The sequence below is a fragment of the Pimephales promelas genome, chromosome 16 (genome assembly GCF_988280905.1).
Source record: "Pimephales promelas chromosome 16, fPimPro1.hap1.1, whole genome shotgun sequence".
NCBI classification, from domain to species: Eukaryota; Metazoa; Chordata; class Actinopteri; order Cypriniformes; family Leuciscidae; genus Pimephales; species Pimephales promelas.
The window spans coordinates 30,362,524-30,386,224 of NC_142784.1; the positions used below are offsets into that span (position 1 = coordinate 30,362,524).

General features: G+C 36.5%; 3 protein-coding genes and 1 pseudogene across 5 annotated transcripts in view; all 4 read right to left on the minus strand.

Moving 5' to 3' along the window:
- Positions 1 to 22,495, minus strand: part of LOC120483576 (E3 ubiquitin/ISG15 ligase TRIM25-like) — a 28,749-nt pseudogene extending 6,254 nt beyond the window's left edge. The window contains exon 1 of the transcript XR_016146903.1: positions 22,404 to 22,495. The product of XR_016146903.1 is annotated as an E3 ubiquitin/ISG15 ligase TRIM25-like (transcript). The remainder of the gene's footprint in view (positions 1 to 22,403) is intronic.
- On the minus strand, positions 2 to 22,495 carry LOC120483574 (E3 ubiquitin/ISG15 ligase TRIM25). 2 transcript variants are annotated; one of them, XM_089121514.1, is made up of 7 exons: positions 22,404 to 22,495; positions 2,866 to 3,430; positions 2,641 to 2,736; positions 2,136 to 2,369; positions 1,807 to 1,957; positions 1,543 to 1,602; positions 2 to 1,138 (listed from the first exon to the last, which is right to left on the minus strand). In XM_089121514.1, the coding sequence occupies exons 2-7, from the start codon at positions 3,424 to 3,426 to the stop codon at positions 600 to 602; spliced, it is 1,641 nt and encodes a 546-aa protein (XP_088977640.1). In that variant the 5' UTR covers positions 3,427 to 3,430; positions 22,404 to 22,495; the 3' UTR covers positions 2 to 599. The 2 variants fall into 2 exon arrangements, with proteins under 2 accessions (XP_088977640.1, XP_088977639.1); XM_089121513.1 differs by lacking the exon at positions 22,404 to 22,495 and adding an exon at positions 3,553 to 3,692 and having other exon boundaries at positions 2,866 to 3,441.
- Positions 4,612 to 8,535, minus strand: LOC120483570 (E3 ubiquitin/ISG15 ligase TRIM25). The gene is made up of 7 exons (XM_089121512.1): positions 8,405 to 8,535; positions 7,028 to 7,633; positions 6,848 to 6,943; positions 6,268 to 6,501; positions 5,907 to 6,060; positions 5,746 to 5,805; positions 4,612 to 5,602 (listed from the first exon to the last, which is right to left on the minus strand). The coding sequence occupies exons 2-7, from the start codon at positions 7,589 to 7,591 to the stop codon at positions 5,061 to 5,063; spliced, it is 1,650 nt and encodes a 549-aa protein (XP_088977638.1). The 5' UTR covers positions 7,592 to 7,633; positions 8,405 to 8,535; the 3' UTR covers positions 4,612 to 5,060.
- ftr73 (finTRIM family, member 73) lies at positions 9,426 to 22,464 on the minus strand. The gene is made up of 7 exons (XM_089121510.1): positions 22,404 to 22,464; positions 16,292 to 16,859; positions 15,976 to 16,071; positions 15,085 to 15,318; positions 11,861 to 12,014; positions 10,526 to 10,585; positions 9,426 to 10,401 (listed from the first exon to the last, which is right to left on the minus strand). The coding sequence occupies exons 2-7, from the start codon at positions 16,853 to 16,855 to the stop codon at positions 9,854 to 9,856; spliced, it is 1,656 nt and encodes a 551-aa protein (XP_088977636.1). The 5' UTR covers positions 16,856 to 16,859; positions 22,404 to 22,464; the 3' UTR covers positions 9,426 to 9,853.
- Positions 22,496 to 23,701: the final 1,206 nt, after the last annotated feature.

Consider the following 23,701-nt stretch of genomic DNA (forward strand, 5'->3'; position numbering starts at 1 on the left):
CTTATTTAAAGCTATTTTAATGGTTCTTAATTTTGTTTTGGAAGTCTACAACAGGTTTAAACGCATCAAAGGTAAAAAAATCACTTTCATTTTCTCATAATTTACTTTGCATATCACAAATGTTTTCAGTGATTTTCAAACAGCTCATCAGAAGATTCAGTCTCTCTAAATCCCTCCTTTCTGTGAGCCTGCTCTGATTGGTCAGATGGCTCAGTCTATTGTGATTGGTCCTTTATCCTTTATCATTACTCAAAGTAGTAAGAACAACAGGCAATCTGCATGGACACAACTTAGGTAGTAGTGAGTCCACAGCTGATTGTCAGTAAGTCAGTAATAGTCTAACAGGAGTTAGCTGGAGACTTCCTAAAGACTACGTATTTAGGTATTTTAAAAACCCAATACAGAATATATAGCCTTCATCAATAATTAATTCATACTTATAGCTTGTGATTCTGAGGAGCAAGTTGGTCTAAATAAAGTGGGTACTGTTGTAAATCAAAGGGTCTCCGAATATAAAAGAAACCAAATATGCAACACTGATTTTTACAAATCATTATTTAGCCTTTAAACAGCACATGTTTTATTTCATAAATATTTGTTCAGTCTATGTGAATGTTCTCTAGCTCTATTATCCTAAAGGATGAATCTCTACCAACCCCAAACGCAGGGTATAAGGGTTCGGTGAAAGTGGTCTGGACTCTGTGAAGGAGAGTCATTGTGTCAGAGACGCTGTAGAAGGACAGAGTTCCTGCTCTGTGATCCAGATACACTCCTATTCTAGAGGAACAGACACCAGGGATACTGACCTGTGCTTTATCGTGTATGAAATAGACATTTTGGTGATACCGGGACAATCTCCAGGATTCTTTGTTGAAGCCAAGTCTACTGTCATCACTGCTTTTGCGATTGATTCCTTTGTAACAAACTGCTATAGCACAGTCGTCCCCACTGCACTCGACCTCCCAGTAACAGCGACCGCACAAACCCTCTCGACACAGGACATTAGGAAACGTAACAAATCGCTCTGGGTGATCAGGATACTGCTGGACTACATTTGTGCTTAAAATATTTTTATTTCCATCTGACAGGACAAGGTGGTTCCTTGCAGTGTTTGGATCCAGGTGCAGCTGACAGAAATCTAATTAAAATAAATGGACAAACATTAAAATAATGTAAAATAAACTAAAAAATAATACACATACACAAACATATATCACGAACGCCAGTGAAGATTACTCAATCGGCCAACGAAAGTCTCTCTGGCCTGAGTTTTAACATACATGTCCCAAGAACCCACATAACCTACACGGACTGACTGCATCCAGACCATATATGTGTATATATATACATATACACACACACACACACACACACACACACACACACACACACACACACACACACACACACACACATATATGTATATATACTGTGTATATATATATATATATATATATATCTCAAACTGTCACATTCTAGAGGGTAAAATTTAGTGGGATATGTTTGTGTCAGAAATATTTGAGAAAATGCATCTCAACTCACATTGCAAACAATCCCTTCGAGTGTTTGGTTCTGGAGACTGTGTAACATGGACATTTGACACTGAAAAGGCAAAAACAAAGAAAATGTATTGGTTACTTATAAATACAATTTTAAATACCATGATAATACCATACACAAACACACATGTTTGTTTCACTATATTAGTGAGGACAAGATGTCCATTCATTTTATTTCAGGTTTATATCAGATTAAGTCAAGTAAAAAAAAAATAATAAAAAATATAAATAGATACATAAATGGGACCTTCTCGAGATATTCTGGCTGTTTCTTGTTGACAGACGTCTTCCAAAACCTCCTTAAACGCTGAGACTGAAATGTCTTTAAAAGACAGATGAGTGTGTCGAGTGATGGGAACGTCTTTGAATGTGGGTAAAACACACACAGACTGACAGCTCTGGAATGAGAATAATAATAATAATTCAAACATGATTTGTGAAGCAGAACTGATCTTTTTCAAAACATATAACAAGCTCCAATAATGTTGAGATTCTCAAATTTTCTAAAGCAGAGAACAATTAATAGTGAGAATCCTAAAGTATCCCATTACACGCATGAAAATTATAATTAATTACCTTCAGACACTGAATCTGATCATCAGTAATGAGAAGTTTGTCAATCTCTGCTTGTGTTTTTCTGAGTTCTGTCAGCTCTTGATCCAGATGTTTGTGAAGTTCCTCTGCTCGATCTATCTCAGTCTTCTCCTGAGCTCTGATCTGCTCTTTAATCTCAGAGCGTTTCTTCTCCAGAGAGCAGATGAGCTCAGTGAAGACCTTCTCAATGTCCTCCATGCTCTCTAGCGCTGAACTCTGGCGGAGACACAAAGATCTGATCATGGAGATTGTTGTGACTCAAAACAATGCATGTAGAAAGTCAATGAGTGGCAGTCAAGCTCCAAAATTGACAGAAGACTCAATAAGAACACTGTGAATTGCATATCACAATTCTTATAGCATTTTTTTAACCTTTTTTTTTACTCAAAATTCATTGGTCATCATGCACTTTTATTGAATTTTTAAAATCTACTTTTTTTGTGTGTCAAACAAACTTTGAAACTAAAGAACACATAAAGAAACATACTTTAAGAAGCTTCACAGCTTCACTGAGTTCCCGCTGACCTCTCTCTCGCTCCTGGATCAGCTTCTGACACGACACCTTTATCTTCTTCAACTCTTTCTGATGATTTTAACATACAAAGGAGGAAGTGGGTTAGGTACTTTGTAATTTAAATTAGTAATAAAAACATTTTTTTGGACTGTTATCAACTCAAGAAAAATTGACAACCACTTGATAAACATTGATTACCTTTTTACTAGTCCATTCTGAATCCACAGACACCACATTGTGTCCTTTATGATTATCAGTACACAAACAACAGATACACTGATGATCATCCTGACAGTAAATCTCCAGTAGTTTCCCATGACTGAGACAGATGTTCTCCTGAATGTGTCTGGAAGCTTCGACTAGTTTGTGCTTCATAAACGCAGGAGATTGATAGTGAAGCTGCAGGTGAGTTTGACAGAAGGAGGCCAAGCACTGCAGACAGGACTTTACAGCTCTGTTCTTCTCTGTAGTGCAAACATCACACTCCACAGCAGCCGTTTGTAGAGACGTCGTCTTCTGCAGCGTCTCCATCATCTCAGCTATCAGAGTGTTCTTCTTCAGTAGAGGTCTCTGACTGAAGCTCTCTCTGCATTGGGGACAGCGGTACGGCGGCCCCTGCTCCTTCTGGCCCCAGCAGTCAGTAATACAGCTCATACAGTAACTGTGTCCACAGGGAATCGTCACCGGCTCCTTCAGAGGATCCAAACACACTGAACAGCTGAACTGATCCACACACTGACTCGCTGCAGATTCAGACATTTCTCTGCAGATAATCTGAATAAACATGAATCATCCAGATTTATTATCAAACTCATACACTAAATTGAATGCCCTTTTTTCAAAGAAACAAGAAGACATAAAACAATTAGTTAAGGATTCACTTACCTGCTTTGACAGAATAATATTCCCTCCTTTACAGCTTTAACCAAACTGGACGAGTGTGGATCCTTAAGCAGAGGCTTGTGTAGCAGAGACATAGGTTTCGTTTCTCTCAAAACCACAAACTTCCTGTTTTGAGAAAGAGAGAGAGAGAATAAACATGATTACGTGAAGCCGTGACTTTGCAGTTTTAATGCTCTACTCTTTGTACTTTGCTTAAAATCATACCGTATCTCTTTACACCAACAATCAGTCGTTTAATGGTTTGTAATAAAATACAGAAAATGTGTTTCTTAGTTTGAACTGATTCTAACACACTTCCAGTAATCTGTGCATAATATGATGTTTTATTAGAAAAGTTAGTAAGGAGCACGTTCAGATAATTAATCTAAATTAACTCAAGAGGAACACACTCAGTTAATCAATCAATTACCAAAATAATAGTTATACATGGGCCATTCTACAGAATTGGTGCGAAATACCAACGAATTCTCATCCCAAGGCATCATTTAACTGACAATCTTGGCGATTTTTCTCACCTGATCTCGGTGCCTTAATATGGACTGATGAGATGCGAGTGACTCTTGACGGACCAGATGGATGGGCCCGTGGCTGGATCAGTAATGGGCACAGAGCTCCACTTCGACTCTGACGACAGCAAGGTGGAGGTGGGTTGATGGTACGGGCTGGTATTATTGAAGATGAGCTAGTTGGACTTTTTTTTTTTTTCGGTTGAAGATGGACTCAAAATGAACTCACAAACCTACTGCCAGTTTTTAGAAGATATATTCTTTAAGCAGTGTTACAGGAAAAAGTCTGCATCTTTCAAGAAGATGAAAGAATAATGACATGGCCCCCTTCCTCGCCTGATTTAAACCCTATTGAGAACTTGATGGCCCTTCTTAAACAGGAGATTTACAGTGAAAGGAAAACCGTACACCTCTCTGAACAGTGTATGGGAGGCTGTGGTGGCTGCTGCACAACAGTTGATCATCAACAGATTAAGAAACTGACAGACTCTGTGAATGGAAGGCTTATAGCTGTTATTGAAAAGAAGAGTCACAATATTGGTCACGGATTTATTTATTTTTTTAATGTCAAAAAAATCTATTTGAAAATTGAGTTGTTTGTTTATCATTCTCACATGAACAGATTCAAATAAACAAGAGAGATGGGAACATTTTCATTTTGCTGCATAATAATTCTGCACACTAAGAGTTATACCCAATAATTGTGCACACATAGATATTCTCCTAAGAAACCAAAACCTCACTTTTACTTCCTTAAATATTCAGAATTGAGGTTTGTTAACATTTTGCATTTACTGAGAGAGCACTGTAGTTGTTTAATAATAAAATGAATGCTCTAAAATACAACTTGCCTAATAATTGAGCGCAGTGTGTTTATTTATTGATGCGTTTAAGTTTGTTCACCCAAACTTCAAATTACATTTAAATTTTAATATACCGGCATACATGTTTCAGAAGTTTAGCAATATCATGTTGTTGTTTTTTTTAGCCTGTCTGATCTCTCCTCTGCTTTATGATCCTGACAGATGAACCGTCTAAAACTCTAAACGCAGGGTATAAGGGTTCGGTGAAAGTGGTCTGGACTCTGTAAAGGAGAGTCATTGTGTCAGAGACGCTGTAGAAGGACAGAGTTCCTGCTCTGTGATCCAGATACACTCCTATTCTAGAGGAGCAGACACCGGTGATACGGACTTGGTCTTCATCATGAATGAAATAGACATTCTGCTGATCGAGTGACAATCTCCAAGAGTTTTTGTTGAAGCCAAGTTTACAGTCATCACTGTTTCCTTTACGTCCAATTCCTTTGTAACAAACTGCTACGGCCCACTTGATCCCACTGCACTCGACCTCCCAGTAACAGCGACCGCACAAACCCTCTCGACACAAGATGTAGGGAAACCCATCAAATCGCTCTGGGTGATCAGGATACTGCTGAGCTTTAACTGAATGTTTTGCTTTTTTGTTCTCTTCTGACAAGAAGATTTTTTTGTGTGCTGTGTTTGGATCCAGTTTAAGTTCACAGAAATCTAAGTAGAATGGATGCACACAAACAGAATTGTAAACTTGATTATTATTATTATTATTATTATTTTCTTTGTATTTCACTTGACTGATATTTTTCAATTAAAATGTGTTTCTATTTGTGATTGTGAGCAATAGCTCAACTTACATTGCCCAAATGTATTTGGAGTCTTTGGTTCTGGAGTCTGTGCAACATGAACATTTGACACTGAAAACATGAGAAGAAAAGCAACAATGTCAACATTCAGTTGTAATCATACATAGTATGAACGTCACATTTTAAATTCTAAGGAAAATAAGCATTTAGACCTTCTCTGGATATTCTGGCTGTTTGTTGTTGACAGGCGTCCTCCAAAACCCCCTTAAACGCTGAGATTGAAATGTCTTTAAAAGACAGATGAGTGTGTTGAGTGAAGCTGGGAACGTCTTTGAATGAAGGTAAAACACACACAGACTGACAGCTCTGAAATGAGACAAATAACAATTCAGAATTAATTTGTGAACGCAGACACTTTTTCTATTCATCAAGATAAACTATTTATGGTGATATGTTGTGGAAAGTTCACAAAGAGATATTATGAGTATATATATAATTTATAATATAATTAATATAAATATATATATAATATATATATATATATATATATATATATATAAAATATCATTTTACCTTCAGAAACTGGATCTGATCATCGTTAATCAGAAGTTTGTCAATCTCTGCTTGTGTTTTTCTAAGTTCTGTCAGCTCTTGATCCAGATGTTTGAGAAGTTCCTCTGCTCGATCTATCTCGGTCTTCTCCTGAGCTCTGATCTGCTCTTTAATCTCAGAGCGTTTCTTCTCCAGAGAGCAGATGAGCTCAGTGAAGACCTTCTCAATGTCCTCCATGCTCTCTAGCGCTGAACTCTGGCGGAGACACAAAGATCTGATCATCATTGTTGTGACTCAAATTGGTGCAATAGCAAAAATAATGGAATTTTGTTTTATTTTTTGTCAAATTCTCTAAATGTCCCAGCAGTCAAATTAGGCTGTATCTGTTCCAAACGATGTAGACAGTAAATTAGTGTCTGTCAAACTTCAAAAAAGACAGAAGTTTCAGTAAGAACACCATGAATTGTCACTTCTATAGCACTTTTTTAATCAATATTTGGAGCTTAACAGATACTGGTCACATCTACATTTTTAAATTCAAAATATCAACTTTTGCGTGTTAAACTAACTTTAAAACTAAAGAACACATAAAGAAACATACTTTAAGAAGCTTCACAGCTTCAATGAGTTCCCGCTGACCTCTCTCTCGCTCCTGGATCAGCTTCTGACACGACACCTTTATCTCCTTCAACTCTTTCTGAGGATTTTAAAATAAAAAAAATTATAACAAACAGGCTAAAATAGACACCAGTCCAGTAAAGGATATTATTCTTGGTGTTACCTTTTTGCTAGTCCATTCTGAATCCACAGACACCACATTATGTCCTTTATGATTGTCAGTAACACACAAACAGCAAATACACTGACGATCATCCCGGCAGTAAATCTCCAGTAGTTTCCCATGACTGAGACAGATGTTCTCCTGAATGTGTCTGGAAGCTTCGACTAGTTTGTGCTTCATAAACGCAGGAGATTGATAGTGAAGCTGCAGGTGAGTTTGACAGAAGGAGGCCAAGCACTGCAGACAGGACTTTACAGCTCTGTTCTTCTCTGTAGTGCAAACATCACACTCCACAGCAGCCGTTTGTAGAGACGTCGTCTTCTGCAGCGTCTCCATCATCTCAGCTATCAGAGTGTTCTTCTTCAGTAGAGGTCTCTGACTGAAGCTCTCTCTGCATTGGGGACAGCGGTACGGCGGCCCCTGCTCCTTCTGGCCCCAGCAGTCAGTAATACAGCTCATACAGTAACTGTGTCCACAGGGAATCGTCACCGGCTCCTTCAGAGGATCCAAACACACTGGACAGCTGAACTGATCCACATACTGACTCGCTGCAGATTCAGACATTTCTTTGCAGTGTTTAAGATGATCAGATTCTAAGTCTCTGTCCTGTAATAAGGGATGTTTTGCCAAGAAAAGCAACATTATTTGTCAAATACTTGAGTGAAAGAATTGATACTGTCAAAATTTTACACAGTCCAAGTATCTAACCAAAACAATGCAATGCAGTGTTAATTTTGACAGCAAATTTTGATTTAGTTTTAGTCATAGTCTGACTAAAATGCCATTTAGTTTTAGTCATATTTTAGTCATCTGAATTGTTTTAGTCTGAAGTCTAGAGGTTCATGAACCACAAATTGGTTGTATAACCACAGTTTAACCATGGTTTTACAAAGGTATATTGAATTACATTTCAGCTTAGTTAAAACACACATCTACAAAATAACAACATAAAGGAAAGTTACCATTTAATGATACAGATGACTTTATTACATAAGTTACATCAGTAAAGATAAAGAAAGAAGGCTGTTCTCTTCTGATCAACTGCAGGCTGTGCATTTATCTAGAAGAGTCTTTTTTAGTCATGATCACCACAGAAATATTTTGTATTTTTAAAGGATTTTGAAATTGTAAAGAGTTAAAAAGTATAGTTTTGAGGTCGGCCTAATCGAGTATTTCAATTCAATAGTAGCCTACTTACGTTTTCAATAGAAAAAAAAAAATCAAAAAATAAGCGTTTAGCAAGAAGTACAAAGCAAAATGTCTTTTCACCAGGACTTACAAGGGAACTCTGTACACAGACAGACACGCAGACATAATTGCACGCGATTTCTCTCAACATGATAAAGTCATAATATTTGCATCTAATGAAGTCCTTACCTCGACAGAAATACAACTCAAAAATGATTTGGTTTACAGCTTTGACACGAAGAACAGCAACAGCGGTGTTAATAGAGGTTGAATTACTTGTGGAGAAGTAAGTTTCGTTTCTGTCTCTTGAATTCAAATACTTCCTGGTTCAGCACGTAAATAAAATGGGCGTGTGTTCTGGGTGAGATGATAAGAGAAAGAGAAATAAAATGTTTATTTTCCCCATATTTTTTAGCTACTATTATTGAAATAAGTACACTTACACATTTTCGGTTTTTTTTTTTAGCTCTAGACTTGGACACACAATATATTAGAGATGGGTTTCGTCCACGACTGGGATAATGACCGAGTAAAAAAGCTTTTGGGCTCAACTGATCACAGCTGAAATTTGATTTCTAATAAATATGTAAAATATTACATAATTTTTTTTCAATTGTCTTTTTATTGGTTTTAACATTTTATTAACATAAAAGAGAAAAATAAAAATATTATATCATTTTCGATGATTAATGTAAAATACTAAATCTATGCGTTTTGACAATTTATTTTAATAACTGAATAATGACAGAACAACAAAAAATGAAAATCTGAGTCAAAGAAATGCATCTGAATGACAGTTCTCTAATGATGCACAAGCCTGCACACTTAACTGAAGGAACATAACAACAGTTATATAATCACAGATTCTTAAGACAATGTTTTGTAAAACAGCAACATTTCCACTTTGAAATTAATCAAAAGATCACTGTTATCAAAACAAATGAACAATTTCGTTTCATTTTCTGTTTATTTATCATTGCAGATTACACTATTAATTATATACATCAAACATTGCAATGCATTGTTGGAAGAAGAAATTTGAAAAACAAAAATGCATCTTAAAGTTTTTCAAAAAATGCCATTTCTCCGATTTTTGCCAACACCATCAGATGATTATGATTGAAACAGTATAAATCAGGCCTCATCCTGAAGTCAACTCAATAATTCATATTGTAAAAAAATTATATGAAATTGTTTATAAAAAAGGCAGTCTTATTGCAGCACAACAGAACAAAATAGCGGCTGCATTTAAAACATGTAATATAACATGATACATGTGACACCGCACTGTAAACACTACGTTCCACAGCCGAATATTTTCCAAACTAACCTTGAAATCTTGTGGCTCAATGATAAACTGCATCCTGAATTCAAACATGGACATTTATCCATTAGCCAAAATGACAGAATAGCCTACACCAAATCAAATTCATTGCAACATCTGGCTTTAACATCTGATAATGAACTGTTTACTACATACAACTTGAGAATGTCTTAAATGTGTGTTGTATATTCATTGATGGTGTTTAAAAAATGTGTCTTTTGTTAATTAAACTACAAACTACATTTTAATTTCAACATATAGGCCTACATGTTCCAGAAGTTTAGCAATTGAATCTGAAACTCAATCAACTACATTTATTTCTTGTCTGTCTGAACTCTACTCTGCTTTATGATCCTGACAGAAGAACCTTTTCCAGCTAGAAACGCAGGGTATAAGGGTTCAGTGAAAGTGGTCTGGACTCTGTGAAGGAGAGTCATTGTGTCAGAGACGCTGTAGAAGGACAGAGTTCCTGCTCTGTGATCCAGATACACTCCTATTCTAGAGGAGCAGACAGCGGGGATTGCGACTTGCTTATTATCATGCATGAAATGGTCATTCAGTCGATAGCGGGACAATCTCCAGGATTTTTTGTTGAAGCCAAGTCTACAGTCATCATTGTTTCCTTTACGTCTAATTCCTTTGTAACAAACTGCTACGGCCCAAATGTTCCCAATGCACTCGACCTCCCAGTAACAGCGACCGCACAAACCCTCTCGACACAAGATGTAATGAAACTCATCAAATCGCTCTGGGTGATCAGGATATTCCTGAGCTTTATCTGAAAATGATATTTGTCTGTTGTCTTCAGACAGTTTGAGTTCTTTATGTGCTGTGTTGAGATCCAGCTGCAGTTCACAGAAATCTGAGGATCGATGCATACAAACATGGAATTATTAAAATAAGTTATTATATTCTTTATTTTTACTATGCAGTTTTTACTAATATTCACCAATTAATTTGTGTTTGTGAAAAACAGCTCAACTTACATTGCCCAAATGTATTTGGAGTCTTTGGTTTTGGAGTCTGTGCAACATGAACATTTAACACTGAAACGATAAGAAGAAACTCAACTGTAAAGTCAGGCAGGGGCGGCTCGCCCATAGAGGGCGCTGGGGCGCCGCCCTCCCTCCGACCTGTCTGTCTGTTTTTTTTTTAATATATATTATAATTTATAATTTTGAAAAATAATCTGTGTTAATTATATGATAATAATGGTTTTACTTTGAAAAGTGTTATGAACTCACCAGAATGATATTTGCATTCACTTTCGTTACTTTTATCATGTTGGTGTAGTAGTATAGCCAATAGGCTGTCTTCTCAGGGCGCCAGTTTGCTCAGCCCCACAGTGCTGGAATTTAAGCCAATGGTTCCCCGGTTGCTATGCAAAAAAGTTTATATTTCGCCAATCAGCGCCGTCAAATTTTATGGTTTGGGGGCGCTGAAAATATCGCCCACAGTATCAGATTAGGGGAGTGCACCGTGCACGCGCACCACGGGACATTTTTTTTACCTCAGATGAGAGCAGAATGGCAGCGCCAGTGACGTCGAGTGGAAATAATGTAAAGTTAGTCGTGGGAATTGATCTGTCTGTCTCTGTCACTCACTCACTCACTCACTCACTCACACATAAACACTGTTTCACACACATTTGATATTAAAATAGTTATAGGAATATTAATACCTGTGTGTTTGCTTTGTTTTTGATGTTTTTAAGTTCTGAGCTAGATTACTGTGTTTCATACTAGTTAAAATCAACTTTCTTCTCATACTTGGGTGTTACAATCAAGAACGTTGTCCCACCCTCTTTTTCAGAGCCTTTTCTCTCTCTCTTTCTCTAGTATCAACACATTGTTATCCATTATCCAATTGTCAATTTGTCAAAAATATGTAGTCTACAGCTGGGGATTGATTAAACTAGATTGTTGTATTACCTATTATTTTTTGTATTACCTATATATAATTTATCAATATTATGCGTTTGCACTTTTTCTGTCAGCACACAGAGCATAATAAACATGCAACTTGTTCATTATCATTAACTGTCAAACAAATTATTATTATTGTATTATTTGACCATTGGTATTGACTGGTTTAAGTTATTTTATTGGTATAGGTAAGGGCATGGCCTAAGGCCTAAAATGCACCAGAATGCAGGAAATCACATCTACTAAATTCAAAATTTTCTGGGGGGGAATCCTCAGACCCCCCTCTTATTCAGCCCCCCCTACAATAATTTTCACCAGCCGCCACTGAAGTCAGGTGTAACCATACATAGTATACATTACACATTTTATATTACAAAGGAAAATAAGCATTCAGACCTTCTCTGGATATTCTGGCTGATTGTTGTTGACAGGCGTCCTCCAAAACCTCCCTAAACGCTGAGATTGAAATGTCTTTAAAAGACAGATGAGTGTGTTGAGTGAAGCTGGGAATGTCTTCAAATGTGGGTAAAACACACACAGACTGACAGCTCTGAAATGAGAATAATAATAATTCAAACTGAAAGCCACAGAATGTAAGTTTCTTCCCTAGAGGTCGCTTATTCAAAACAATAAGAAAGGCGTAAAAGAGTGTGGAATCATGGGAGTTGTCGTATTCACCTCCAGAGCCGGCAATCTGACGAGAGTCGCGACTCAGGCAGAAATCATGTTCATGGATGAGCGAATGTATTAAACTTTTATTAACGTTACTGTAGTATGAAGCAGAGCGGGGCCGAGAGCCGTAGGACATTTTACCTTACAGTTTTTATTATGCTTATACGCCGCAGTCAAGGCAATCATACTAAAAATATCTTTGAGATATTTGTTGAAAGTTATGTTAATGTTACTGTATGTGTTCGCTTAGTGGCTGGTATATGAGACACTTATTGCGCATTGAGCTACATGGTTGTGAGATTATTATATTAAAGGAGAACTCCGGCGCAAAATGAACCTTTGGCCTAATAACACAGAACTCCCTGAGTTTTGTTTTCATGATAATCGAATATAAAGAGTTTTATCTCTAAAAACTGTTTAGCGTATAATGCTAGTAATGGGGGCATTGACTAAGTAAAAACAAATCGCTAGTTTATACCACTGACAAGGCTCAAAATAGACCCACACTAACACGGTAATATAATGAGGGTCCCTACATGCAAAACGAAACATTGAGAACTTTGTAAGTGTACAGACCGTTTAATAAGAAGATACTTTATAAAGACAGTCCACTTCGTGTATAAAGACAGCAGAAAACAGAATCGACAAGTCGATTATGAATGCTGTTCATTCAGTTCAGAAGTTTGCTGAACTTCATACAGTTCAGCTCACCTTGCACGTCGTTCGTGGTTCGACTTATCGAGTCTGTTTTCCAAAGATGGCTCCTTCCTGTATACAAGAAGTGGACTCTTCATAAAGTATCTTCTTATTAAACGGTCTGTACACTTACAAAGTTCTCAATGCTTCGTTCTGCATGTAGGGACCCTCATTATGTTACTGTGTTAAGGCCCGTCCACACTACTACTTTCGTTTAAATACGGAGACCTTTTGCTACGTTTGCACCAACTCAGGATTAACGGACAAAAACGAAGACCTAAAACTGAGAAGTTTAGAAACGCTGCAGCTCCGTTTTGCGTTTTGAATCTCCGGACGGCGTTTTAGTAAAGACAGAACAAAAAGGAGGACTTTAGAAACGATGACGCAGAGGCTCACGCTCGGTTCTATGATTGGGTGTCATCAGTCATGACGTATCCTTCCCTGATTCGTCAGTCACTGTTTACACAGGCACGCGCATGCCCAGTGTTGGTGAATGGTCACGTGATCTGCGTTTTCAGTCAATTTAATGTGGACGGAGAACATTTCTAATACGCAATTAAAACTCTGGCGTGGATGGAGATCGTATTTGTTTTAATTCTCCGTTTTTAAACGAAAACGCAGTAGTGTGGGCGGGGCCTCAGTGTGGGGCTATTTTGAGCCTTGTCAGTGGTATAAACTAGCGATTTCTTTTTACTTATTAAATGCCCTCACATGCAGCGTTATACACTAAACAGTTTTTAGAGATTAAACTCTTTACATTTGATTATCATGAAAACAAATCTCAGAGAACGGTTAACTAGGTACCAAAGTTTTATTAGACCAAAGGTTCATTTTTTCCGAAGTTCTGCTTTAATAAAAGCTGGATGACTTGTGTTTCTAAATGGCATGTAATTATGCTAATTTTTAAATATATTACAGTGGAGTAAATGCTGTTTTACGGTTACTACAAATAAAGCTCTTTCTGGTTTTCCTATGTTAGCCATTTGACAAAATAGCATTGTCTCTGAGGTATAAACATGTTACTCATGGTAAATCAAGAAAACAAGAGATTCAAACTATTTTTTGGCACAAACCGTGTCGAGTTACAACAACGATTAATTGTCTGTTGATAAATATATCGCAACAGTTGCTCACCTGTCAAATAAAACACTTAAAGGTACACTATGTAAGATTTTTTGCCACCAGGGGTGGCTAACCTCTTACAATAACAAAGGCGTATATTTATGACGTATATTCTGCAATAAGCGGAATTAAGGATCTTGTCATCAAGCTGATGGATCTTTTATGGTAGAGTGAAAACATTTATGTTTTTAACATGACTGTGGTGTGAAGCAGGGCGCGATTGCTAATGAGAGACATATACCAGTATGCATCGCATGTCCCGCAGATATAAAGAAATAAGGACATTTCATTCTACCGAACTACACGTAAGAGCTGGATTAATACTCACACAGGTCAGTTTATAGGTAACGCAGCGCTGTTTCACTTGCTCTAACAGTTACAATATCACATTAAACGGCATTTGAGTGTGTTGAATGTTGTTGTTAGGTTGTATATTGGCTGTATAAGGCTAAGTAAGCTAGATCAACATTAGAATAACATTCAGATCATATTCTAACATTTCATCATGTTGAACTAAATAACATTGATTAGTTTTATGCACATTTGCTCACCTGTTTAATAAAGTAACATGCAACACTATGTCAAGTCAAAGTTAGTCGTGGACGTGGAGCTCTCGGCATCTCGAAAGATGTTGATCTTCGTTTTAGTCCTCTTTTTGTCTCAAAATCTGCTTGCCATGGTCCAAAACGTTTGAACAAAACAACAACAGCGTGAGCGTCCTTCTAGGCATAACCGGCACAACCCAGTTGTCAACTCTGTCGCCATGGTTACTGTTGCAATACGAGGTCAAAACTGGCGGAAACTGGGGGTAACGCGGATATGACGTCATTGACTGGCGACTTCTCACCCCTGCTCACATGTTGGTTAAAAATCGCAATTTTCTCACAATTTACAAATAGTTGGAAACATTTGGGATATTGGAAGTAATCAACTAAACAAAATATGTCACATTGTCCTAGTGGTTTTTGGATATTTTACAGCAAAAATCCTACATATTGTACCTTTAATATATTAAAGATGTTTCCATGGTTTCTATGGAAGTAAAACCGTAAATTTGAAAACAACGAATATATTGTAGATACAACAGCGTTTCATTTTATAGATGGTTCACAAAATTTTTGCATCATTACCTTCAGACACTGGATCTGATCATCATTAATGAGAAGTTTGTCAATCTCTGCTTGTGTTTTTCTGAGTTCTGTCAGCTCTTGATCCAGATGTTTGTGAAGTTCCTCTGCTCGATCTATCTCAGTCTTCTCCTGAGCTCTGATCTGCTCTTTAATCTCAGAGCGTTTCTTCTCCAGAGAGCAGATGAGCTCAGTGAAGACCTTCTCAATGTCCTCCATGCTCTCTAGCGCTGAACTCTGTTGGACAGGAACAACAGCCTAAATACTGCATTTATAAGACCAGTGTTTCTGTAGTGGAAATTTTAATATTGGCTGATAATAATAGACATGGCATGGAAATATCATGTGTTCCTTGTCTATGTTCTGTGTATGAGAACAGAAGACCTGTTTTTCTGTTGATATGTTGATACAGCTGTGGTGTGGGTGTGGGACACTCAGGAGGTGGTTGGGCAGTGACCTCTGACTTCAGAGGTGAGAAGACCCCCTTGGTCTTGACCATTAAAGATCCTTTGTTTCTCATTTAAACAAGTGAAGGACAAGAGATAAACAATATAAAGCTGTTGAGAGACCCCTCCTCATGGTCTAATTCCCTCCTTGAAGCTGGACTGGGAGAATGGACTGGGAACTTCTTGCAGGAATAAATCTTTTATATACAATTGGAATCTTGGTGTCTGGTGTGATGCTCTTTGATTAATTATTGTTTTTGCCGCAACAGTTTCCATTATTTGCAAACGTGTATTATAGGCAATAATTACAAAACTCTGAAAGTGACACTTCCTGAGAAATTGTGGTATTCACACAATGGATCTCTCTCTTTCTACACACACACATATATTTTACTTTCTTCATGTTTTACAAGCACTGTAAACATCACTAGCATCTTCTGATACTCACTTTAAGAAGCTCCAGAGCTTCACTGAGTTCCCACTGACCTCTCTCTCGCTCCTGGATCAGCTTCTGACACGACACCTTTAACTCCTTCAACTCTTTCTGAAGATGATCACAAAAAAAGAAAATCAATATTTGAAAAAAATAAAAGTAGTAAATATCAAATTAAAACATTCAGTAATAGAAAGGTAATGAGGAGGTACGGTGGGTACTATTATCCCCAGTCATTTAAGTTAGTATTAAAAACGAATAGATAAATAATTTTGAGTAATATTGTCAACTCAGAAAATGACATCTACCTGAAATTATAAGCATTTATTACCTTTTTACTAGTCCATTCTGAATCCACAGACACCATGTTGTGGTTTTTATGACCGTCAACCATACACAAGTAACAGATACACTGATGATCATCCTGACAGTAAATCTCCAGTGGTTTCCCATGACTGAGACAGATGTTCTCCTGAATGTGTCTGGAAGCTTCGACTAGTTTGTGCTTCATAAACGCAGGAGATTGATAGTGAAGCTGCAGGTGAGTTTGACAGAAGGAGGCCAAGCACTGCAGACAGGACTTTACAGCTCTGTTCTTCTCTGTAGTGCAAACATCACACTCCACAGCAGCCGTTTGTAGAGACATCGTCTTCTGCAGCGTCTCCATCATCTCAGCTATCAGAGTGTTCTTCTTCAGTAGAGGTCTCTGACTGAAGCTCTCTCTGCATTGGGGACAGCGGTACGGCGGCCCCTGCTCCTTCTGGCCCCAGCAGTCAGTAATACAGCTCATACAGTAACTGTGTCCACAGGGAATCGTCACCGGCTCCTTCAGAGGATCCAAACACACTGGACAGCTGAACTGATCCACATACTGACTCGCTGCAGTTGCAGACATTTCTCTGCAGTGTTTAAGATGAGCAGATAATCAGCCCCAGCTAACAATTTTTGGTTCCCAGAACGTTCTCAGAACGTTAGATTTTGGTTCCCAGAACGTTCTCAGAACGTTAGTTTTTGGTTCTCAGAACGTTACTTTTTGTGGTTTGTTTTTGGTTAGCTGGGAAAGTTTTCTTAACGTTCCCAGAACGTTAGATTTTGGTTCCCAGAACGTTCTCAGAACGTTGTTTTTTGGTTCTCAGAAAGTTAGTTTTTGGTTCCCAGAAGAGTGGTTTTTGGTTCCCAGAACGTTCTCAGAACGTTAGTTTTTGGTTCTCAGAAAGTTAGTTTTTGGTTCCCAGAACAGTGTTTTTTGGTTCCCAGAACGTTCTCAGAACGTTAGTTTTTGGTTCTCAGAACGTTATTTTTTATGGTTTGTTTTTGGTTAGCTGGGAAAGTTTTCTTAACGTTCCCAGAACGTTAGATTTTGGTTCCCAGAACGTTAGATTTTGGTTCCCAGAACGTTCTCAGAACATTAGTTTTTGGTTCCCAGAAGAGTGGTTTTTGGTTCCCAGAACGTTCTCAGAACGTTAGTTTTTGGTTCTCAGAACGTTATTTTTTATGGTTTGTTTTTGGTTAGCTGGGAAAGTTTTCTTAATGTTCTCAGAACGTTAGATTTTGGTTCCCAGAACGTTCTCAGAACATTAGTTTTTGGTTATCATAACGTTAGTTTTTGGTTACCAGAAAGTTAGTTTTTGGTTCCCAGAACATTATTTTTTTATGGTTTGTTTTTAGTTAGACAATAGTTTTCTTTATGTTCAACAACAATTCATCTTTTTTTTTTTACTTCAATAAAATACAACAGTAAATCTATATAAATAATAAACCTGTACAGTCCATGTTTTTGTCGATTCATTTGTTTAATTGTTGATTAAAAACAGACAAAAAAACACAATTATATAGGCCTAGGCTGTGCATCACATTCAAAACAGGCAAAATGAAAAGGTGAAACGAAAACAATTGTAGATCCTGCACTTGAAAGCCTCATCCATCTTCATCCATCTTCACCACAGTCATCTGTAAGAATAACAAATAGTAACATTATTACAAAGAAAAGTAAAAAAAAAAATATATTCTTCAATCAGTCACTGCCATTTAAGTGAAATGACTGAACCTTAAAGGAACACTCCGACTTTTTGGGACTTTAGCCTATTCACCTCATCCCCCATAGTTAGATAAGTCCATACATACCTTTTTCATCTCCGTGCGTGCTATAAGTCTGTTTGACGCACCCACCGCTAGCCTAGCTTAGCACAAAGACTGGATGTGAATGGTTGCAGCTTTCATACTAATCCAAATGAGTGACAAAATAACGCAAACGTTTTCCTATTTACATGTTGTGGTTTGTATAATTATTTATAATTATTTATATTAATGTATAATATGTGTGCTAAACAAAAGTGTATATAGTTTCTCATTGATAATTGTCTTGAGATATTCACATTTATTCACATTTATAAACTTATTATTATAATCTCCTAAAGTCTTAGAATTTTTATGTTTTCAAGTTCATGATTATTTTTTATTTAATTTTGTAATACATGTTTATAAAAATACATGTTCACGGTTTTTATATGTAGATACATTTTTTTGCATACATTTAATTTATTGTAATGATTTTATATTCATACAATCAATTGTTTTAATTTTTTAAAATAATTACTATTCAGGTCAATGTGAACAATAAACAATGTCAGTTTCTCATGATATTTAATTAGTATATGATCATATATGTCCTATTTACATTTATTAAATTATTACAGGCTAATCTCTTTAGTTTTAGAATCTTTATCTTCATGGTTATCTTCATGGTTTCAAACTGCAATTTTGAAATTTTTTTATAAATATATTTAAAATATATGTGCATGGCTTTTCGTGGCATTAAAATTTTGTGCATACATTACATTTATTGTAGTAATCTTCATACGATTCTTATGTTTTGGAAAAAATAAACAACATAGAAGATATTTTTTGTAGACTTATTTGTGTACAGGCATATCGGGATGTAGAGGTTAGGAGAACGTTCCGGGAACCTTTAGGGAACGTTCCCGAAATGTGAATAGATCACAATGTAGACTGAGGAATAAACTGAGTCCTCAGTCTTCACTCATGTCGGTTTCGCAAATGTAAACAGACACATAGGGATCACACTTGGATGTTGGATCGTCTGAATATTACCTTTCTGCTCGTCTCCTCAGATCTCTTAACTTTTGTGTCATGCAGACCTTGATCTCAGTGCCTCCGATGCCTGGGTGCCTCTTTTTGACATAGTCTGTAAGAAATGAGATTGATTACATTAAAATTTGAAAACAAGTTTGTCATGACGTGACATAACTGCCAGATTCAAACTGTGCTTTCCACGCTATGGCTGGCGCTGACAGATGCGCTCAGCGCTTGTCATATAATAACTATTGATAAAAGATATTCAGACATGCTTACCAATTATTAGCTGCACCTTTTGTAGGTCAAGGCTCTTTTTTCACCAACAACCCCTTTTTTTCCGTTCATGTTGCCATCTCTTTGAAAGACAAGATGGAGTTCATAAGAGTTCTGGTTAACTTTTTGTAACCCTTACATCTCTGAGCATGATCCAAACCAACTGGGTTCATTAAGTCAGTCACAAACTTGTTCTGCAAAGCAAAAAATAAGATAATTTCCGTCAGGACAGAAACTGTGATCTTTTCAACGTTATTGCATATTAGATGAGGTTTTCACGTTGGAGCTGTGAGTGTAAATTTTAGCATACAAGTATTTATTGTTCATGCTCGAGTCTTGTTACTCTTTTACCTTCATAGGTATTCCAGAGTTTAGGGGTAAAATGCGAGAAATCTCCTTTAGTGGACTTTTATGCTGGGCACTACTCACTGATCTATATAAACGACTTGATTGCTCACGACGTCATGTAAATTGAAGTCACCATATTCAATTGAATTAATAGGAAATTATTATCAATGTTAAAAACAGTTATGCTGATTAATGCGTTTGTGTAAACCATTGTAACAGTTTAAACCATTTTTCCCCCTCCAAGATTCATTGTTAAATAGACCACAAACATATGAAGGGTAGTTTACACTAATGTTCAAACATTTGGGGTCAATGATAGATTTAAAAATTAATAGAACAACAAAAGAAGAAATTTTTACTCAGCAAGGATGCATTACATTAACAAATATAATCAAATAAATGCTGTTATTTAAACCTTTCTATTCATCAAATAATCCTGAAAAACACAAAAATATGAAGCAGCACAACTGTTTTGAACACTGCTAATAATCATAAATGTTTTTTTATTTATTGCCCTTCTTCGGCTCACCTGTGTCCTAACGTTACTTCTCCGGCAGCAGCTTTCTTCAGAAATGTTGAAGTAGGAGCTTTCTCTCTGTTATGGGTTATTTCGTTACTACTGAAATCACAGAACATTTAATCAAAATGTGTTTAACGTTACCATTGAGCTAACGTTAGTTTCGGCCAATTGCTCCTGAAAGTCCTGAAACATCACCGATACGTTACGTTTACGTTAAATAAATTAGCTCACTGTAAAACCCTAACAAAACCTCTCATTTACACATAAGAGGTGATTAAAAGAAACTTTAATAAATAAAAGTTCAACCGAGTTAACGTGGATGTTAGTTAGCCTTGCTAACGTTAGCTGCTAGCCTTGCTAAGTTACCTCTACGGACTTTTTCCGAAGACTACACCATGTCGATAAAGTACATTTTTAACAGAATCGTGTCAATTACAAGTAGGAGAAATGTCGAAAACAGTTGTGAGTATTATTCGTGTGCTTTTAGAGAGTAATCTCACCTGAAAAAAGCCATGAAAAGTTGAAACAACAGCGACTCAGCGAGAGAGGGAGTTTTGTTGTTTACCAGTAGCAGTGGTCCCGCGCCGTTTCCATGGCAACTCTGCGCGCCGGCCGCTCCAGTGTTTGAGAGACTCGAAAGTTCACGTGCACGGCATTAATGATTAACCACGTCAAAATCATGCAGCACGTAAATATATACATACAATAAAGATGTCCTGAAAGTGCTTTGTAAATAGAATATGAAAGCAGTAGCCTATTGATTATATCAAATAACATTATTGTCGTTGAATATTCAACTGTAAACCTGGACTTTCACAGAGAGCTTTGGTTATTATATTAAACCTATAAATAACCTGCAGGGAACGTTCTGGAAAGGTTCTCTTTAGGTTACAAAATTAAACCTAAAAATAACCTGCAGGGAACGTTCTGGAAAGGTTCTTTTAGGTTACAAAATTAAACCTAAAAATAACCAGCAGGGAACGTTCCCGGAACGTTCTCTTTAGGTTATAAAATTAAACCTAAAAATAACCTGCAGGGAACGTTCCCGGAACGTTCTCTTTAGGTTATAAAATTAAACCCAAAAATAACCTGCAGGGAACGTTCCCGGAACGTTCTCTTTAGGTTATAAAAATTAAACCTAAAAATAACCTGCAGGGAACGTTCTGGGAAGGTTCTCTTCAGGTTACAAAATTAAACCTATAAAATAACCTGCAGGGAACGTTCCCGGAACGTTCTCTTTAGGTTATAAAATTAAATCTAAAAATAACCTGCAGGGAACGTTCCCGGAACGTTCTCTTTAGGTTATAAAAATTAAACCTAAAAATAACCTGCAGGGAACGTTCTGGGAAGGTTCTCTTCAGGTTACAAAATTAAACCTAAAAATAACCTGCAGGGAACGTTCCCGGAACGTTCTCTTTAGGTTATAAAATTAAATCTAAAAATAACCTGCAGGGAACGTTCCCGGAACGTTCTCTTTAGGTTATTAAAAAAAAAACCTACAGAGAACGTTCTTAGAACGTTCTTATTTGGTTCCCAAAAAAATAACCAAATGGGAACCATATGGGAACGTTAGGGGAACGTTCTGTGTTTACTGGGGCTTCTGTAAAAAGAGCTGTCTAGCCAAGAAAATCAGTTATTTGTCTTTTTGTTTTTTTACTTAAGTATGAATACTGCCAAGATTTTACAAAGTCCAAGTATAACCAAAAATGTATTTGAGAGAAACCTTATCACAATTTTAATCACAATGTTTACATTTTTTTTTAACTGAGGGGAAATAAATTCTGTTCTTTGCTGATCAACTGCAGGCTGTAAATTGTAAATTGCTGTCAATAGAGTTTAACTCGTATTTATCCAGAATAGTCTTATTAGTCATGATCACCACAGAAATATTTGTATTTTTAAACAATCTTCTAAATTATAAAGTGTAAAAAGTATAGTTGAGGTATGTAATCGAGTATTTCAATTCAATAGCCTAACTCACTTGTTTTCATTAGACAACAAAATACAAAAATAATTGTTTAGCAATGAAGTACAAAGTAACATATTGTTTCATCAGGCCTGTTACAAGTTGATTAGAAACTCTGAAGCCAACACACCCACACACACACACACACACACACACACACACACAAATACATATTTGTACGCGATTTCTTTCTAAAAGCAGATAAACATGATAAAGTCATAATCATTATGAAGTCCTTACCTCGACAGAAATGCAACTCAAATATGATTTGCGTTAAAGCTTATAAAGGTTTTGACACAAATAACAGCGGTGTTGATCAATTACAGAGGCTGAATCACTTGTAGAGGCGAATTACTCTAAGTTTCATTTCTCTTGAATTCAATAACTTACTTCCTGGTTCTCTCAGCGCTTAAACAAAACAATGGGCGTGTGTTCTGTGTGAGATAAAAAAATAAAATAAATAAAAATAAAATAAAAATCAAGGTTTAAATTCTTTTAGATATCAGGGCAGGCATCATGTGCATTCAAAAGCAAAAGTCTACTACTATTTTTGCCGAAGACTAGGCAACTATTCTGTGTGTAACTATATTTAAATTTAAATATATTTTACTCAAATACATTAATCATCTGAGGAGTCAGTCTTTAAACAAACTATAATTAAATTGTACAAGATATACATATAGAATAACTCATTAAGATGTGGAGATTAAATTCATTGTATTTTTAAAAAGCAACACATTGTTTAATGTGTAACACTAATAATTTTCCATAAACAATGACATAATGAAATGACACTGTTAAACTCTAGTCTGATTCACAGTTGTGTTAAATATAGATGTCACTGCCATTAATTCAAGCCAAGTGTGCCCAGGACCGGCGAGACACAGACAGCCAGACCTCCTTTTATTTTGAATAGAACAAACACATTTATTTTAATAAACCCATTTTAAATTTAGTTTTACATTTAGTGAAATATGTTCATTTTCTAACAGTAAAGTATCTAAACACAGACAAACAATGTGCTGACGTTGAGTAATGTGGGTCGAGGGCAATTGTGACACAATTTCATCTAAACTTTAGACAGCATGATAAAAAAAAACTGTATATCCAAAAAGTAACTTTCATAAATCAAAATCAGTGTTTTGCTGAAAACTTCTGCTGAGGTGAAATTATCGTGCAACTTTTCCACAGGCAGAGAGAGAATCACTGAGCAATTAAGTGCCATCGCTTGTTTCTGATTGGAGGAATTGAGTGTGCAACAATTGCCCCTTATTGTCTCCATCAAACTGAAATAGAACAAATATAAAGATGAATCTTTTAAAGAGACATTGCTTGATAGAAGAGGATATTTTAAAAATATGCGTCTTTAACAAAATAGCGGCTGCAAACTGGCATTCAACGCCCAACTTCAAATGATCCAATCAATTCCCGAATGATGAAATCAAGAATTCAAATTTCAGAAGCCGTTTCACTTATATATATACTGTACGTCACAATAAGGAGAAAAGGACAATCTCAACTTCCGGTTCATCATGCTG